The sequence below is a fragment of the Schistocerca nitens genome, chromosome 9 (genome assembly GCF_023898315.1).
Source record: "Schistocerca nitens isolate TAMUIC-IGC-003100 chromosome 9, iqSchNite1.1, whole genome shotgun sequence".
In the NCBI taxonomy this organism is placed as follows: Eukaryota; Metazoa; Arthropoda; class Insecta; order Orthoptera; family Acrididae; genus Schistocerca; species Schistocerca nitens.
Genome location: NC_064622.1, coordinates 350,767,522 through 350,788,663, shown reverse-complemented (window position 1 = coordinate 350,788,663; position 21,142 = coordinate 350,767,522). Strand labels below are relative to the sequence as shown.

Sequence of the window (21,142 nt, the reverse complement as noted above, 5' to 3'; positions counted from 1 at the left end):
TCCAGGACTTTATACATTCAAATTACAGTAATTTAAATGGTTTACTTGACATACACAGAAGCCATCAAAATCACTTAAAATCCTTTCTTACTTTGTAATTTACATCAGAATTAACATGTATGAACGATCACTCATTGGATTTACTTTTTCTGCAATGTTCACTAGCTACATTACAATTTTCAGTTTTATTTCGAATTTTTAACAAATCTGCAGTTAACCAATGTTCATTCAGACAGTTTGTCAAGTTCATGACTTCTCTGATAATGAGCAGTCAGCATTTACAACATTTACATTATGGTGCACACAATGCACATTCAGTACTCTTATGCTTCTGAAACTTTTAATATCCAGTAAAAATTAATCACTTGGAGGATGTGGTGGCCACCATATTAGCTGTAATGAATTAAGTTTTCACAGATAGGCATACACAGTTACAGCAGTGGCATCTGACATGACCAGAAAGATCAGCAATATGCCAAACTCACAAAGTAAGAGCTCTCAAATGACATAGCAACTCCAGAATGCCTTGACACTGTCAGAAAACACTAATCAGCATGTAAATGAATTTGAATGGGTCAAAATGATTTCCTTTACACCATTCCTGCCACAATGGACCCTTGCTCCATCTTTCTGCACCAATTCAGACAAGTATCCCTTTCTCTGGCTGAAACGCAGTACCACATCCTGTTTCTCAAATGCTGCCTAAACCATGGAATCACCCCAAATGGCCTACTGGTAAAGATTCCTTTCTCTGGATCCCACCCCTCCTTTCACAATGACCTACATCTTTTCAGATTCTGCCAATCCCTGGCCCTCACAAACCTGGTACTGCAAAAACACATCTTCATGACACTGGCATCCCACAACCACATCTGCTTCCTTCACAAGATTCTACTACTCTGCAATCCCTACTCCATACATCACATCTCTGAAATTGAATCCCTTCCTCTCCAGCACGTGGAGGAGCATCCCAGACACCACCTACATGAGTTATCCAAACTGCTGACATCCTACTGCCACCTCGGAGCACCACTATCCAACTCCTATTATATTCACAGTGTTTAACACTGTTGTTAACCTTTCCATCAAAAGCCTGAGCTCCACAGAAGTTTCAGTCCTATCCAAAGGTCTCACCTTTAACCCTACTCCTAAATTTAACCACGCTGGACTTGTCAAAGACCTACTCTCCTCCTCACGATCCCTGCAATGTAAGCACTTCTTTGCCGCCAATCCCTCAAACCAAAACCACCCTAATTCCAACACTGAACCCTGTTTCTTCCGGTTCATACCATCACCTAATCATGATCCACCCCAGCTACCTCCTAACAACCCACCGACAACCTTCCAGGAATTCCTTACCTCCCACTTAGCCTCACTGTCTTTCACCAGGTCCCTTCCTCAGAACACCAACCTTTTAGCAGAAGGAAGAACAGCCATACACAACCTCAAAACAAATCCCGACCTAATCATCCTACCCACAGACAAAGGTTGCACCACTGTTGTGATGAATCACAGTGACTTCCTGGCAGAAGGCCTCTGCCTATTGTCGACTCCTCCACCAATGAACATTGCCAGAGTGATCCCGTTCCAGAAGTCTGATAAAAACTCCAATCCCTGCTTAAGGCCTTAGGCACTTCCCAGGTCATCTCCCCTGAATCCATTTCCCTCTTCACCCCTATGATACCCCACACACCCACCTTCTACAAGCTCCCCAAAATCAAAAACCTAACAATACTGGATGCCCCATTTTGGCTAGTTATAGTGCCCCACTGAAAGAATTTCATCTCTCATTGATCAATACTTGCAACCAATTGCCCGTCATTTAGCTTCTCACTTCAAAGACACCAATCACTTCCTTCACAGACTCCTGACTCTTCACCAGCACCCCCGCCCCCCTTTCCTGGATCCCTATTCGTTACTGTTGATGCTACGTCCCTACACACCAGCATCCCTCATGGCCATTGTCTTACTGCAACTGAACACTACCTTTCCAATTGTCCTTCAGACTCCAAACACACTACCTCATTCCTCACACATCTTGCTAAGTTTATCCTAACCGACAACAATTTCTCATTTGAAGGGAAGGTGTATAAACAAATACATGTCACAGCCATGTGCACCTCCATGGCACCCTCGTATGCCGGTCTTTTTATGGGACGTGTGGAGGAGACCTTCCTAGCCTCCCAAAACACAAAACCACTAGTCTGGTTCAGGTTCATTGATGGTATCTTCATGATCTGGACTCAAGCCAAGACACCCTATCTTTGAATACAATCTTCTCGGTTTTCAAAGCTGCATCAATTTGAGTAAAATTGTTTAGCTTTCGATGGTTCTCTCTGCCATTGTCGTCAGGAGTGAACCTACTGGCTGCTGGGAGTTAGCACAATTTGCCACTTGTATACTCACCATCACAGCCGCTGACACCGATCAGAGACAGCCAAAACGGCACTTGCGCAGAATGTGAGCTGGACAGCTCATAGCAGCTCCAGCCAGCAGTGGGACCAAGTGATGCCAGGTGCTATGTGGGGCCAGTGCCACATTTTAAACTGCTGCTCTCACTTCCCTGCACATGTTAAGCATTAATTGTTGCTTCCTTTCGGCATCGAAGCATGCCCCCACTACCTACTCAGTGTGTACGCCCGGTCTCTGTTAAAATTGTTACTGTTCATTAAATCTCAGCTGCCTCTTTTATAATGGAATCCCAGTATGTTGATGCAAGACCCAAGACTCTCACTTTTTCAAACTGTATTCTGTGTCCATTATCCAGACAATGCTCAGGTGTGGCTGACTTATCGAAATTTCTTCGTTTAACAGTTCTCTTGTGCTCAGTACAACACCCTGTAACTGTGCAAATTGTCTGGCATACATAGATGCTGTTAAACTCGCACAGGACACCATACACATCACACACACCAAGAGCTCTGTTTTCTTTAACAGGGCACAATGTATCTCGTATCTTAGGGGTAGACAGAACACTGGTCTCAATCCATGTCTCTGCAGTATATGTCCTAACTTGCTGCTCATTGCTCCACAGTATGGCAGGAAAGCTGCTGGCTTGGCTTCTTCTGTCGATTCACAACCCGTCATTCTTCAGCGACACCTGAAAGCATTTGCAATGTCTCTTTTGATATAACCATTCTGTCTGAACACAGGTCTCGAGTGCTGCTATGGGTGGTACTTGTCAGAAATAACATGGGTATTAACATGTTCAGGACTGTTTTCTTGTGTACAGGGTGGTGAAAACTTTTGGAATTCAAACATCAATCAGTGTGCTTTGGTTTGCTGACAACTGAATGACCAAGCCAGCCTCCTGTCTTCTGATCAACTAAAACATCCAAGAACAGTAGCTTGCCATCCTTCTCGATCTTGATGGTACAACAATGGGCTCACTATTATCTCCTGCAGTCGCGAATTTCTTCATGGAGCGCTTTGAGGAGCAGCCTCTGAACTCTGCAGTGTTGCGTCTGTCTTGCTTCCTACGGTACATCGGTGCCCCTTCCTGATATGGCCTCATGATGAAAATACACTGCAGCACTTCATGGACCATATAAGTGGTCCATCCCAACGTTAAATTTACCATCTTGATCGAGAAGTATGGCAAGCTGTCGTTCTTGGATGTTTTAGTTGACTGAAAGGCAGGAGTTGGTCATTCAGTGTACAGGAAACTGACGCACACTGATTGATATTTGAATGCTGATAGTTTGCACCATCCTGTACATTCAAAAACTATCTTGAACATGTTAATACTCAGAGCTAAAGTTATTTCTGACAACAACCACCTACAGTCTGAATTGCAGCACTTGAGACATGTGTTCAGAGAGAATGATTATAACAAAAGAGACATTGCAAATGCTTTCAGATGTCACTAGAGGAGGACACCTTTTGAATAATCAGAAGAAGCCAAGCCAATGGCTTTCCTGCCATACTGTGGGGCATTGAGCAGCAACTTAGGACATATAAACAGGATTGAGAGCAGTGTTCCAGCCCGCCCCCCAAGATACAAGTTGTGTTAAAGCTGATGTAGCTCTTTGTGTGCCCAGTGTGTATGGTGTCCCGTGTGAGTGCAGCAGCATCTATATAGGCCAGACAATTCGAACAGTTGCAGAGTGTTGTACTGAGCACAAGACACATTAAACAAAGGGAGCACAAGTAGGCCATAGCTGAGCATTGCCTGAAAAACGAATACAAAATATAGTCTGAGAATACGAGTCTTGGCTCAAGTGTCAACATACTGGGGTTCTGTTATAAAAGAGGTGGCTGAGATTAGAATGAATAGCAACAATTTTAACAGAGATCAGGAGCAGACACTGAGTACGGCACGGGGCATGCTATGGATGTCGAAAGGAAGGAACGGATGCTTAATGCTTGTAGGGAGGCAGGAGTGGCAGTTTCAAACATGGCGCCAACCCTGCACCACGTGACAGCACTCGGTTCTGTGGCAGGCTGGACCTGCTATGAGCTGCCCAACTCACCTTCAGCGCATGTCGTTTAGGCCCTCCCTGATTAGTGTCAACAGTAGTAATTGTGGGTATATAAGTAGAAAACTGTGCTAGTCCCCAGCAGTTGGTAGTTTTACTCCTGACGACGATGGCAGAGATAGCCATTGAAAGCTTGAGAATGTTATTCAAACTGACATGGGTTGCTAACTGAGAGGATTTTATTCAGACACACTACCATGAAAGACTCTGAGGACACACCTTAACTTCATTCCTACATAACCTCAAAAACGTCTCTACCATCTGCTTCACATGGTCCTCCTCAACCAAACATGCCACCTTCCTAGATGTTGAGCACCTCCTCTCTGATGGCTCCATCCGCACCCCTGTCCACATTAAACCCACCAACCACGAACAGTACCTGCATTTTGACAGCTGTCACCCCCCATTCACACCAAAAAATCCCTACCATACAGCCTCGCCACCCAAGGACGGCATATTTGCAGTGCCAAAATTTCCCTTGTTCAGTAACAGAGGGGTCTCACCAAGGCCTTCACTGACAGGCACTATCCCTCAGACTTCATCTGCAAATAGATACCTCATGCTTTTTCCCCCCTCACACCCCCAATCCTCCAACTGACCCCAAGAACCAGCCACAAAGGAGTGTCCCCTTATATCACCCAGTACCAGCCTGGACTGGAACAACTGAACTAAATTGTACACCAGGGCTTTGATTACCTATCATTGTGCTCTGAAGTCTGGGACATCCTACGCAAGATACTTCTTACCTCTCCTAAAATAGTTTTCCGTTGCCCACTCACCATGTTCCATCGCCCACAAAAAATGCACAACATCCTAGTCCATCCTTATACCACTGCCAACCTCAACCCCTTGCCACAAGGATCATATCCCTGTGGAAGACCCAGGCGCAAAACCTGCCCAATCCCCCCACCCCTCCCTCCCCTCTCCCACACTTCCTATTCCAGTGCTGTTACACGTTTATCCTGCCCCATCAGGGGCTGGGCCACCTGTGAAAGCAGCAATGTCCTTTACCAGCTCTGCTGCAATTATTGTACAGCTTTTTATATTGGTATGACAACCAGCTGTCTACCAGAATGAATGGTCACTGCCATACTGTGGCCAAGAGCAAAGTAGACCACCCTGTGGCACAACATGCTCCTGAATGTTGTTATTAGCAGCCAAGAACTCCGTCTATGGAAAACTAAATTTTATAGGAGATATGTAGAGGACACACTACTGTTAGTGGACAGGGATGCCACAGACATAACAGGCATGCTGGATTGCTTCAATAATCTACATCAGAAAATTACATTTACAGTGGAACATGAACAAAACAAAAGCATCAACTACCTGGACCTAAATATTGCAAGAAACAACAACAAGTCCAAATTCAAAATTTACAGGAAAACTACAATGACTGACATAACAGACTCTGGAACCTCATGTCACCTGGACATCCATAAATAGGCAGCATACAGATCAGTGCTACACAGGGCAGCTAAAATACCTGTGACTCAAGAAAACATTCACAAAGAAATAAATATAGTGAAGGGATTGCAGTTGCTAATGATTATAATGCTTCCATGGTTGACACAGTCCTAACCAAAGTGGAGAAAAATCCAAACACAAAGAGCACTACAAAAGAAAAAGACAAAAACTAATGTGTATCTAGCATCCCATACATTGGCAATATATCTCAGAAGATAGCAAATATTCTCAAAAATTACTAAAACAAAAACTAACACATAATACAAAGTGTAATGATTAACCATACTCTGACTCTGGAATATACAAAGTAACATACCAGGAACGCTCCATGTTCTACTTAGAACAAACAAGCCGAAATTTCAACACCAGGTACACAGAGCACATTAAAGCCTACACACACAACAGATGCACACAGCAATAGCTAAACACATACACATTACAGGACACCCATTTGGAAAAGTAGAGCAAAATGTCAAAGTACTCCACCGACCAAATAAAGGGTATGAAATGGATTTATTAGAAGGACTGGCCATATATACACATTACAGAAAATACAAAGACAAAATGTGAAATGAAAACCTTGAAAGTGAATCAGTAAATTTCTTCAGGTGCTTCGACAATATACTTAAATAAAAGTAGTAATACAAAGAAATAAGCACCATTGTAAAATAGATGTAAGCAAATCCATATTTTTAAGATAAGTACCTTCTGTATTTTTAAGATAAGTACCTTCTGTACAAAAGAATATCTGTGGAGGATCTTTAACATTCTCTCTGTCAACTACATCTACAAACGTCTTTGTAACTGTTTGTTTATTTAAGTTATTCCCTATACGTACTGTGCGCTGAAAGTTGAGAATGATGTTTTAACATATGTGAGACTCTGCACAAATAGACCATAAGGAAACTGGATGTACAAGTCATTCCAAATTTCGCCACTAACTAGATATAAAAATCGATAAATAACTTAAACATGTGCATTTTTATATATTGCAGTAAAGTCAACAAAACAGAGCAGAAACATTATGAAAAAATATCATAGTACAAAGAAGTACACACTTAATAATGGGAATCATTTCCCAAAGTGTGTCGTGTAAAACATAAATAAAAGGCATAATTCGTATCACTTCACTTCAGGCAGGGGTATTACCTTCATAGTCTCCAATGTTATTGAATTTAGTATATGTTAAAACTCCGGAGTAAGTAAGAAACACATATGTTTTAGTTTTCTCCAAAAAAATTCCTGCCCCGAGATACAGGACTCCAAATGTGACACTGTGAACACCAATTCGAAGAAGCGAATTTCTGAAAAAAAAATTTAAATGTTGTATCTCTGTAACAGTTCTAGATATTTTGTTACAGCTTTTTTTATTAGAAAGATAATTGCCTTATTATTACAATGGTACCCACCGTTTGGACATGTGTGTCAAAGTTCTTTTACTGTCACCTTTTGAATTTTTTTTATAATTTACAGATTTTTTTTCAAAGTGCCAATCCACAAAAGTTTGATTTTTTTTTCTTTTGATTAGTGCCATGTAATACTACATTCTCTGTAAAGGAGAACTTCCACTTTTTTAAGTTGGACAGGTTTTGTTTTAAAAATCATTTTATTTAGCTTTCAAGGGTAATGTATGTCTTCGCTGAAGATGTTTCTTACTAATTTCTTTGTTACAATGTTTATTTCTACTGTCTTTGTTGCAGTTTTTTTTTCACTTTCATTGATGCAGATATTTCTTATACTTATAGCTTCTTGTCAGTTTCTTTGTTGTGGTTGTTCATTGCAGGTTTCTATATTGTAGTTGTTCAGTGCTAATTTGTTTACTGAAGAGGCTTCTAAGACATCTGAGACCATCCAGTGAGTTCTGTGTTTTTGTGAGAAATTTGCCGGCTGACACAACTATAGTGTGGTTTGTGAAAAGGACTGTTTGAAATGTCTTCTGACTGGGGACACAGGAGAATGAAGTGTGCTGACTATTTGCATATCCATAAAAGAGTGCTATATATGACAAAAAAAACCACACACACACACACACACACACACACACACACACACACACACGCCACAGACTTTGTTCAGGTTGGGAATAAATGCTCTCATTTGAAGACTCTGCTTCAAAGTGAAGATGTTTCCAGTGATGACTGTGTGTTCTAAATGTTTTGACAGAATAACAACAATGATAGTATCTGAACAAGGTAAAGCCTCCCATGGTGCAGATGATGCATATTTTGTATCAATAGAGGAAGAATTAAATACCTTGAATCAGTCAACTACAGAGGTAGGTGTTAGTCCTGTTAAGAAACCGTGGTCAGTGAAGTCAAGTCATAAGCTCTATGCATCAAGAAAGTGCAGAGATATTACTAAAGCTATGAATGAATACACTACAGCAAAACTGATCACACTCTTTAAAGTAGAAATCACATCTTCAGAAGAAAATGAAATAAAGCACTCTTGCACCTTCTTGCCAGGAATTTTTCACAAATATCAATTCAGCTATTGAATACTGTGCATTCTACAGTGAAAAGGTGCATGTTTTAACTATTATTCCAGAGACATTTTCAAAGAAAGCAATTTTGAACCACATTCCACCAGTATCAAAGTACATGGTAGACAAATCAATAAATGTGAGGTCTGTAAAATGAGTCTTTGGAAGACCAGATTGCTATTATATGGCCACCCTGTAGAAGCAGCTCAAGTTAAAAATAATGCAGTCATTTTATCTGGAAGAGTAATGGGACTGTTCTCGGCAGAGTGGCAATAAAAAAATAAACTATAACTGCAACAGTTGAAGGTCAAAAAGTTGTACAAGTTAAGAGGTACATGACTCGCGGTATTAAAGAAACTTTTGCAATTTATAAGAGCAAGTATAGAACTTCACGTATTGGAAGATCAAAATTTTATGCATTACGGCTTAAGTGGGTAGTTCCACATCCACCCAGAGATGTTTGTTTATGTGTGTACTGTGTGAATTTTGAACTTTTGTGTGGTAACTTACTGGAGCACATGACATATGACACCTTGGTTGGGCGTGTGAAGTCAATAGCAGTCTGTAACGTAAAGTGAGAGACTTGTCTGTTTGAAGAATGTGGTGACTGCCCTGGAAAGGAAGGACTGTCTTTACAGAAACTTGGCCTGGAAGATGTAGCAGATAACTCTGCAGAAATTAGAAGCAATACGGGAGGAAAATAAAGTAATTAAGAAAGCTGTTGCCTTTGACATTTTCATTGATGGACTTGGTAAAGGGTCAATGAAAGCAGTAACACAACAGCATCTGAAGAAATTGCAACAACAACACATTGCAGAAGTGACAGGGTGTGTACAGGCTGAAGAACTATGTTTAGTGCTTCACTGTGATTTTGCTGAGAACTTGTCTGTAATTTTCCCATAAGAAGTACAAGGCTATCATTTGAGTAATGACCAGGTTTCAATTTTTACAGGAGTAACATATTTTCAAAACAAGACCACAAGTGTTGCAGTTATAAGTGATGACACAGGACATGACTCAGCATATGCTTTGCTAGCAATGCGCAAAATTCTTCAACTGCAAACAGCGGCAGAGAAGATCATCATTATTTCTTACGGTGCTTGTAAACATTTTAAAAATCGTTACCACCTGTTTGAATTGAGTAAGACGCTTGTGCCGACTGACTGGTCATGGGAAGGGGCCTTGTGATGGTGTAGGAGACCTGCTGAAGCACCATGCTACAAAACATAATCTTTCCAGAACATATGCAGCTGCAATTCAGAATACCGAGGATTTTATGAGAGTCGTGAAATATTACACATCCACAGCCCTCATTCTTTTGTCCAAGGAGGAAGCTGAAGAATTCCGTGAGCAGAAAAAAGAAGAATGGTCCAAACAAACTACTCCTGTGAAAGGAATTCAAAAGACACATTTCTGGGCTCAAAGTGATGGGTGATCTCATATTGCACGCACTTCAAAGAGCAAGAAAGAAAAAATTTCATTTGTTCGGCTACAACCTCAGAAACCGCAGGATAATATTCAGATTCGCAACCTGAGAAGGGGGATGTTTGTGGTGTGTGTGTGTGTGTGTGTGTGTGTGTGTGTGTGTGTGACTGACTGGTGGATTGCAGAGATTATAGACACCAGTTATGGGTTAAACAAAATATAAGTGAACTTTATACTACCACATGGACCAGCTGCTGGACATAGGTTTCCAGCTGAGGGACAGCAACAATGCCATCAGTGCTCACTTCCTGTTCACAATGTTTTGACGATTGTAAGTGCTCCAGTTCCTATTGGTTCAACGGGAAGGTATTACTCTATATCAAAGGAAGATATTGAAGCAGTGGAACACATTTTTAGTTCATTCACTGGCTAATTTCAGAACAAAACAGAGTACACAGAACTTGTATAAATTGAAATCTTTAAGTCTTAATAATAATAATAATAATAATAATAATAGGCATTTTAAAAAAAATTCCATAAATTATAAAAAAAGTTCAGAACACTATAGTAAAAGAACTCTGACAAATAAGTCCAAATGAAGGATTTCTTTGTAAGCATAAAGCAACTATCTTTCATCGAAGTATCTAGAACTGTTCCAGAGATACAGCATTTTAAATTCTTTTTTTTACAAAATTCGCATCTTCAAAATGGTATGTACAGTTTCATATTTGGAGAGCTGTATCTCATAACATAATTTTTTTTGGAAGAAAACAAAAAAATACATGTTCCTCACTTAGTCCTTCATTTTAACATATGCTAAATTCAGTAACAGTAGAGATTATGAAGGTAAGATTTTTTCCTAGCCTGCATGAACTGATATGGACTAGACTTTTAAGTGTACTAAAAAATACAGTTCCTAAAGTTAAGTTCTGCGTAGCTTCCCTCTCCTTGGCAATTTTAATAATTTTCTCAATTCATTTTTTACAACACAGTTATTCGATATACTGTGATTCAAGTTTCACATTATTTCTCTTATGGCTATCATTATATCCTCTGAAACACTGAAAATGTGTATATTATCCACAATTTTAATCTTAATTACAAGCTTCTCACATTTATGTTGCTATAATATTATACCTTTGGTCCTCTGTCAGGTCTATTGAACTTGTCAATAATGTCACCCCTATCTTTGACTGGCACCGAGCCGCTTAGAATTGTGAATCTGACACCCATTTCCTGCAAGTGTTCTGCTAATATTTCCAGCATGCTTGTCCACTGAGAAATGATAACAGCTTTGTCTTCTGTGCCCAAAACAGTTTCGGATAACTTATCAAAAACTGCTTGCATCTGCAATAAAACAAAACAGTAAGGAAGAGGAATAATGGGAAAAAGAGTAATCATGCATATTTACTAGGAACTACCAGAAACTTCTCTGATGAAAAAAAGTTCATGATTGCATTTTTTAACATGCAGGACATCACCTGACTCTTATTTTTTACCTACTTAGCAAAATATAAAAACATTTAGTTGTGTGTAAATTTGAACTTCTACTGAAAACTAATTAGCAACATTCATTTATGCAACAACTCTAAAAATTAAACAAGATATTTATATCCAATTTTTAGTGGGTGATGATGAAAGATGGAAAAGGTGGTACAGTATAGGAAGCAGCTGAGAATGTTTTACATTTAGCGCTTTTGTAATATGACAAGAAAATCTACAAGTATGCGCCCTTCAAAACTAAGCAGCCAGTATTAGTGCACATAAATGGCAAAATATCCTCACATTTGGCAAATGAAGTTTCTTCACTGGATTAGTACTGTTTCACTCTTCTACATTTCTAGTCAGATGATCAGTCTTTTCTGGATTAGTACTGTTTCACTCTTCTACATTTCTAGTCAGATGATCAGTCTTAGTAAAAGAACACGTCAATATGAAAAGTCATTAATTCTCTACCCATTCACTATGGTCCTACAGCTCAGAATCAGACTCCACTTCTCTCTACCCCTTTTGACTACAGGTCCCATTTTGCAACATGACAATGCTTGGCCTCATACTGCCCATGCGACACTTGCAACCATCGATGACCTGCACTTTTGTACTCTGCCACATCCATCATAAGCACCAGACCTCACACCGAATGATTACATGTTTAGACTACTCAAAGAGGCAATATGAGGAACCAAATTTCACCCCAATGAAGAAGTGCAGCAGGTGGTGTGTGTGTGTGTGTGTGTGTGTGTGTGTGTGTGTGTGTGTGTGTGTGTGCGCGCGCGCAGGGGAGGGGACACACACACACACACACACACACACACACACACACACACACAATTTTTATTCGAAGCAGTAAATTTAGATATTCCCAGGTACTAATTTTCCCAAATTTTACACAAAATAATTATCTGTCTAAATACCTTGTGTTACTCCAATTTCTCCCCTAGTACAACAGCATTACCTTGCCTACTGTTATAGGTGCCGTAGTTCCACTTAAACAGTCTACTGTTGGAGCACTCTACAGAAGTATTAGTATCAGAACGATTACAGGTGTGTGAACTGCTCATACAGTGAAGAGTCAAAGAAACTGGTACACCTGCCTAATATAGTGTAGTGCCCCCGCGAGCACCCACAAGTGCTTCAACACAATGCGGCATGGACTCAATTAATGTCTGAAGTAGTGTTGGAGGGAATTGACACCATGAATCATGCAGGGCTGTCAATAAATCCATAAGAGTACGAGGGGGTGGAGATCTCATCTGAATAGCACGTTGAAAGGCATCACAGATTTGCTCAATAATGTTCATGTGTGGAGTTTGGTGGCCAGTGGAAATGTTTCAACTAAGAGTGTTCCTGAAGCCACTCTGTGGCTATTCTGGACGTGTGGGGTGTCGCACTGTCCTGTTGGAATTGCCCAAGTCCGTCGGAATGCACAATGGACATGACAGGATGCTTACGTACTTGTCACCTGTCAAGAGTCATATCTAGACATACCAGGGGTCCCTTATCACTCCAACTGCACATGCCCCACATCATTACAAAGCCTCCACCAGCGTCAACAGTCCCCTGTGGGCATTCAGAGTCCATGGATTCATGAGGTCGTCTCCATACCTGTACACATCCATCCACTCGATACAATTTGAAATGAGACCCGTCTCACCGGGCAACATGTATCCAGTCATCAACAGTCCAATGTCGGTGTTGACGGGCCCAGGCAAGGTGTAAAGCTTTGTGTCTTGCAGTCATCAAGGATACATGAGTGGGCCTTCGGCTCCAAAAGCCCATATTACCGGTGTTTCGTTGAATGGTTCACATACTGACACTTGATGATGGCCAAGCACTGTAATCTGCGGAAGGGTTGCACTTCTGTCATGCTGAACGATTCTCTTCAGTTATCATTTGTCCCATTCTTGCAGGATCTTTTCCAGCTGCATCAATGTCTGAGATTTGATGTTTTACCGGATTCCTGATAGTAGCCGCATGCTCATGAACTAGTCGTGTGGGAAAATCCCCACTTCATCACTACCTCTGAAATGCTGCGTACCAGCGTGTGCACACTGTAACACCACGTTCAAATTCACTTAAATCTTGATAACCTGCCATTGTAGCAGCAGTAACCGAACTAACAGCTGTGCCAGACACTTGATGTCTTATACGTTGCTGACCACAGTTTCTTTGGTGCTTGAGTGTATGTGTATATATGATGTACACTAATGGTGTAATGCAAGACTGGAAGAACAATGATGGTAGTTTTGTTGTGCCTTGCTTGTAGACTGTTTCCTTAACCTCATGCTTTTAAGGCGACTGTCAAAAAGAGAGCCTTCTGTGTTTGGTTGTTTCTGAAGAGTTAACCTGTAATTGCAGAACACCATTTACTGCATATTAAATTTAAATGTAATCTCCCTGGTGATATCAGCCAGAACTGAAATGACTGTCAGTGCAAAGATTAAAAACTTATACAATGATGAGCTAAACATAGCCAAGGAATTCAATAAATCACTTTCCCTGCACATGATCTTCCTTAGATTAGTCAATAAGGCAAAAAATTTAGTGCCAGTCTGGCCTCAGCAGCCACAAACAGGGGTCACCTGTGTGCGAATTGTGTTTGCAAGAGTGTGTATGTGTGCTGTCTAATACACATGAAGGCCTTTTGGGCAAAAGCTTACTTTTTTTAGTGGTCTTTTTGTTGTGCCTGTCTGCAACTCAACATTTCCACACTATGGTGAGTAGCAGTCTATCCTCCTCATAATTTCATTATTTCCTCCTGGATTTTCCATTGTTTGAAATTACTAATCTGACCATCATTTATTGTTCTGAAATGCCCCTAGACAATAGGAGACAGCATGGAACCTGGGACTTTCCAAGGTGCCTAACCAGTTCTGTGGCAGTTGGCTGCCCTGGTATTCAGCAACACCAAGACACACAGATGTCTTACTAAAAAATAAAATCTGGATTGTAGCAGTTGATTTCCAATGGCCAATGAAACAAGACAAACTGTCACCGGTAGTCAGCTGTATAACAGCTACTAAATATTACAGTATTATAAACCTAAATCAACCTACGTCTTGGATTTTTTTTTTAATGGTTTTAGGGCGCAAAACTGCTATGGTCATTAGCACCCAGTCTGTGACTTAGGAAAAGGTAAAAACCAAACTGGAAACCAGCAGCAAGGGAGTGAAACTCAAAAAAAGAGGGGAACTAAAAACGGAGGGGGTTGTTTGTCCCCAAAAAGAGCTTCAAATGACTGACGTCACCTCACTGACACTAATAAACTCGAGAACGCGATTGGCTGAGCGCGTGTCATCTGCTAAAATGGAAGATATATCAGGCGACAGCTGTAGACAGGCGAGTAACGGAGCAAAATAGGGGCACTAAAGTAAAAGGTGTCTCACCGTCCACAGTTGAGAGCAGTGGGGACAAAGCGGGGGAGGATCGCCACTTAAAAGATGTCGATGGCTAAAAAGACAGTGCCCTATCCGGAGTCTAGTTAAAATTACCTCCTCCCGACGACGAGTTCAAGAGGAAGAGGTCCAAGCACAGGGAAGGGCCTTCACGTCCCGCAATTTATTATTGAGAAGTGTCGACCAATGTGTGTGCCATAAAAGAGCAACATGACGACATAAAACACTCCGTAGATCGGCAAAGGGAACCATGCGAAGAGCAGGCTGAAGAAGAGAGACTACAGCCTTGGCCGCTATATCGGCCGCCTCGTTTCCACAGATACCAACATGTCCTGGGATCCAGAGGATCACCACAGAGACGCCCCCCAAGTGGAGCAAGTGGAGGCAGTCCTGAATCCGGTGGACCAGAGGGGGGACAGGTTAGAGAACTTGGAGACTGAAGAGAGAGCTGAGCAAATCTAAGCATATAATATACTGTATCCGCTGATGGCGATGGATGTATTGGACAGCCTGGAGAACAGCGTAAAGCTCCGCAGTAAAAACCGAAAACTGGTTGGGAAGCCAACCATGTAGGCACTCCCAACACCAAATGATGTTTTTGAGCCATCAGTGTAAATAAATGTGGCATCCTTCATTTGTGCGAATAGAGCAGCAAATTCCCGACGATAAACAAGAGGAGGTGTAACATCCTTGGGAAACTGACAAAGGTCACGGAGCAGGCAGATCCGAGGCCAGAGCCAAGGTGGTGCTGTACTCCAAGTTGTCAAGAAAGTTCTAGGAAAGTGGAAGGAAAGCGAACTTAGCAGTTGACGGAAGTGGGCCCCCATGGAAGTAGAGAGGAAGGGCGGCCTGCATACCCTAAATCCAAGGAGGCATTGAAAAAAACGACATGGGCTGGATTAGCAGGCATGGAAGACAGATGGCTAACTAGCATAACGACTCAGAAGGACAGCTCACTGATTGGACAGCGGAGGTTCAGCAGTCTCAGCATAAAGGCTTTCCACAGGGCTGGTGTAAAAAGCTCCAGACGCTAAATGTAATCCACGGTGGTGGACAGAGTCGAGACGCCAAAGAATAGACGGCCGAGCAGAGGAGTAAACTATGCTTCCATAGTCCAATTTCGAGTGCACTATAGAGGCGGAGAAGGACCACTCGGTCCGCTCCCCAGAAGGTACCATTCAGGACACGGAGGGTGTTGAGGGATCGCAGACAGCAAGCCGAAATATAGGAAACGTGGGAGGACCAGCACAGTTTTCTGTCAAACATAAGACCCAAGAATTTAGCGACATCTGCGAACAGAAGGTTGACAAGGCCTAGATGTAAGGAAGGCGGAAGAAACTCCATACGATGCCAAAAATTGAGACAAATGGTCTTACTGGGAGAAAAGCGGAAGCCAGTTTCGATGCTCCAAGAGTGGAGGCGATCGAGACATCATTGAAGACGTCGTTCAAGAAGGCTGGTCCATTGAGAGCTGTAGTAGATCGCAAAATCGTCCACAGAGAGGGAGCCCAAGACATCGGGAAGGAGACAATCCATATCTGGATTTATGGCAATGGCAAACAGTACAACACTTAGCACGGAGCCCTGGGGTAGCCCGTATTCTTGGGAAAAAGTAGTGTTCACTCGCACTTTAAATGTGCGCTCTGCCATAAATTCACTAAGAAAAAGGGGCAGCCGACCTCGAAAGCCCCAAGAGAACAGTGTGCGGAGGATGCCTGTCCTCCAACAGGTATCGTATGCTCTCTCCAGATCAAAAAATATTGCTACTGTTTGGTGTTTCCTGAGAAAATTGTTCATGATATAAGTGGACAGAGCAACAAGATGGTCAGTGGCAGAACGATGCTTTTGGAAATCACATTGGGCAGGTGTTAAAAGACTTCGGGACTGCAGCCACCAGGCTAAATGGCAATTCACCATACGCTCCAAAACCTTACATACACTACTCGTGAGAGAAATGGGGCGATAGCTAGAGGGGAGATGTTTGTCCTTTCCAGTTTTCGGAACAGGAACGACGATAGCTTCCAGCCATCTTCTGGGAAAGGTACTGTCGGTCCAAATTTGATTATAAAGAAGGAGGTAGTGCAGACTATGGTATGACAAATGCAGCAACATTTGGATGTGGATACCATCCGGTCCTGGGGCAGAAGAGCGAGAAGAAGAGAGTGTGTGTTGGAGTTCCCGCATGGAGAAAACAGTATTATAGCTTTCATGATTTTGAGGGGAGAAAGCAAGAGGTCACACTTCCGCTGCACATTTCTTCGGGAGAAAAGCTGGCGGGTAATTTGAAGAGCTCGAAATCTCAGCAAAGTGTTGGCCCAATGAGTTAGAAATTGCAATGGGGTCCACTAAGGTATCGTGTGCAACAGTGAGCCCAGAGACCAGGGAGAAACTAGGCCCGCCAGATAACCGTCATATCTGACTCCAAACTTCCGAGGAGGGAGTGAAGGTGTTAAATGAGCTAGTAAAGAAGTCCCAGCTTACCTTCTTGCTATCGCGGATGACATGACGGCATCGCGCAAAGAACTGCTTATAGTGGATACAGTTGGCCAAAGTAGGATGGTGGCGGAAAACGCGAAGAGCACGTCACCGCTCACATATTGTGTCACGGCATGTCTTGTTCCACCAAGGAACTGGGGGGCGCGGGGGCAAATCGGAGGTGCGAGATATTGAACGCTCCACAGCTGTAAGAATAACTTCTGTAATATGAGTGACCTCATCATCGACACTAGGAAAGTGACGGTCATCGAATGCCACTAGAGATGAAAAAAGTGTCCTACAGGCTTGGGCAAACTTCCAGCATCTCGGGCGCATATATGGCAGTTATGGCTGCAATCTAAGGACACACACAGAAAGTGGTCACTTGAGTGTGTATTAGCAAGAGCGAACCATTCGAAGCGCCGAGCTAGCGGAACAGTACCGACCGAAAGGTCCAAATGAGACAAATTTGTCGTGGAGGCAGACAAAAATGTAGGGTCCCCGGTGTTGAGGCAAACAAGATCCGCTTGGTGGAAGACGTCTATCAATAGTGAGCCGCGCGGACAAGGACGCGGAGATCCCCAAAGCGGGTGGTGGGCATTGAAGTCCCCAACTAGCAAATAGGGAAGCGGAAGCTGACCAAGAAGGTGAAGGAGATCAGCTCTTGCCATTAGCGTGGACGATGGAATGTGTACAGTACAAAGAGAGAAGGTGTATCCAGAAAGGGAGAGACGGACAGCAACAGCTTGGAAGGAACTGTTTAAGGGGATTGGGTGATAATGGACGGTATCATGGAGAATAATCATGAGTCCTCCATGTGCTGGAGTGCCATCAACAGAGGGGAGATCAAAACGGACTGACTGAAAATGAGGGAAAACAAAACAATCGTGGGTACACAGCTTTGTTTCGTGAAGACAGAAGATGACTGGCGAGTAGGATCGTAAGAGGATTGACAATTCATCCCGACTGGCTCGAATGCCGCGGATATTCCAGGCCTTTCTGTACAAGAGTAAGTGACTTTAAATCCTTGTGAAGATTATTCTTATTTCTAGTATTGATTCCATGAACTGAGATGTTGGTTTGAAAAAGTGATATACTTTTAGCGACAAATTTCATTAAGGAATAAATATATTGGGAAGCAGTAGTTAGTATCCCTAGTTCTCTTAACAGGCCTATGCAGGATGTTCTTGAGTTCACACCACATATAACTCTTATTGCACGTTTTTGTGCCCAGAAAACTTTAGCTTGTCCTGATGAATTACCCCAAAAAAGAATCCCATATGACATTATGGAGTGAAAGTAAGCACAGTATGCCAGCTTCTTCATTTTTATATCCCCTATGACTGACAGAATTCACATTGCAAATAGAGATTTGTTTAGACGCTTCAGCAGTTCTGTGGTTTGCTCCTCCCATTTGAATTTATTATCAAGCTGTAATCCCAAGAATTTAACACTGTTCACTTCTTCTATCTGCTTGTCATCATATGTTAGGCATATACTCGTGGGACACCCCTTACAAGTTCTGAACTGCATGTAGTGTGTTTTTTCAAAGTTTCGTAACAAAGAATTGGCTAGGAATCAGTGATTAATGTCCACAAATATTTTATTAGCTGATCTTTCTAAGACTACACTTTATTTGCTATTTATTGCAATGTTTGTATCATTGGCAAACAAAACAAACTTGGCACCAGGTAATGTTGCTGATGAAAGGTCGTGGATATACACAAGAAAAGGTAAGGGCCCTAAGATGGAACCTTGTGGGATCCCACATGTAACTAGTTCCCAGTTGGATGATGCCCGATAGCTTAATATATGTCTCTTTCCTAATAAAACCCTTTGTTTCCTAACAGAGATATAAGATTTAAACTATTTTGCAGCATTCCCTGCATAATATTCTAATTCACTTAAAAGGATATTGTGATTTACAGTCAAATGCCTTTGACAGATGACAAAGTATACCACTTGCCTACAATTTTGTGTCTAATGAATTAAGTACATTTTCACGGTAAGTGTAGATAGCCTTCTCAATATCGGAACTCTTTAGAAATCCGAACTGCGATTTTGACAGTATGTTATTTGTGATAAGATGGTTATAACGCCAGTTGTGCATTAACTTTTCTAAAATTTTTGAGAATGCTGGCAAAAGAGAAATTGGACAGAAATTTGACGCTACTTCCTTACCTCCCTCCTTAAACAGTGCCTTAACTTCAGCAAATACACCACTGATAAACGACTGGTTACATAGATAGCTTAATATGTTACTTAACTCAGAATCACATTCTTTAATTAACTTTGTTGATATTTCATCATACCCACTAGATGTTTTTCATTTTGAAGATTTTATGATGGACATTACTTCTGCTGGGGTAATGAGGGTCAAATTCATATTATGGAAGTTACTTGAAATGTCTGGTCTCAGGTATCCCATGGCAGCATCTACAGAACCTGACAACCCCATCTTTTCAGTAACAGTTATAAAATGTTTGTTAAAAATTTCTGCAACACTATACACATCTCTCACCAATGTATCATTTACTCTTAATGCTATTTGCGCCTCTTCATGTCTGGTTCTACCAGCCTCCTCCTTAACTATATTCCATATTGTCTTTATTTTGTTGTCTGATGTCTGATATAACTACCTTTTCCTTGTAATATATTTGCTTTGATGTCCATATTACAGTATTTAATATTTTGCAATATGTCTTGTGATGTGCTATAGCTTCAACATCAGAACTTTTTCGGATTGACAGATACAGTTTTCTTTTTGTTTTATAAGATACCTCTATTCTTTGAGTAATTCATGGCTTCTTTGTAAACTTTGATTTAACCTTTGTTAGTTTTGGGGGAAAACAGTGTTCAAATAAGGTAAGTACTTTATTAGCAAAAGTGTTATATTTTTCATTCATGCCATGAGCACTGTAAACATCACTCCAGTGAATGGCTCTGAGGAGTGTCCTAAAATAATCAATTTTTGGCTTATTGCTTACCCTCTTGAGTTCGGATTTAACAGATTTTAAATCCTGTTCAGTATTAACATTTAACAGAAGGAACTGCATGTCATGCTCTGAGAGGCCATTGACTATTGGTTTTGTAATATAATTTTGTTCATTGGACTTTTCTATAAATATATTATCAAAGGCTGTTTGTGAGCAATTGGCTACCCTAGTTGGGAACTTTACAGTTGGAATTAAGTTGAATAACAGTTTTACTAACTCAAATAAGTTCTTATTGACAGAGTCTTTAAGGAATTCTGCACTGAAGTCATCAGCAACCATTATTTCTTTGTTTTTGATTGCTAAATGGGCCAGAACAGCTTCAATGTGGTTTATGAACAGATTAAAGTTATCTGCAGGTGCTTGATATACACTTAATATTATGAGGTTTTTTTTATGAAATTATACTTATGTTGCACATGCTTCCATATGCTGTTCTAGGCAAAGTTTATGAATGTCTATGTTCTTAAATTTATGACAGTTCCTGATGAATGTGACAACTCCTCCTTCCTCCATTTTTGCTCTACAAAAGTGAGATGCTAAGCTAAATCCTGTAACACTTAAAAGTTCTATACCAGTGGTCACATGATGTTCAGAGAGGCAGATTATGTCAGATGCATTTGAGGACTCTAATTCATCTATGCAGATAATTAATTCATTATTTCTCAGTCCTCGAATATTCTGATGCAATAAAGACAGCTGACATTCCACATTTGCTTAGTTAAAATTGTGTAGAGTTGAAATTTCTGCTGATTGTTGAAAATTCTTAATCAACAGCTGTTTATGCTGATGTAATGAGCTAGAATTATGTTTTCTTTTTTTTTTTCTCTCTCTCAAACTGAAGGTTTGTTTCAACTAACTTCTCTTAAAACTTGGCTTCTTTTTGTCCTCCCTACCCTAAAAAAAAAAGATCTTTTCTCAATCCTA

General features: G+C 41.2%; 1 protein-coding gene across 3 annotated transcripts in view; it reads right to left on the bottom strand.

Annotated features, from left to right (window-relative positions):
- LOC126203628 (transcription termination factor 2) overlaps positions 1 to 21,142 on the bottom strand; it is a 307,259-nt gene that overhangs the window by 9,341 nt on the left and 276,776 nt on the right. For all 3 annotated transcript variants that reach the window (XM_049938002.1, XM_049938001.1, XM_049938003.1), the window contains one exon: positions 10,990 to 11,199. In XM_049938002.1, the coding sequence (XP_049793959.1) occupies positions 10,990 to 11,199 (210 nt within the window). The remainder of the gene's footprint in view (positions 1 to 10,989; positions 11,200 to 21,142) is intronic.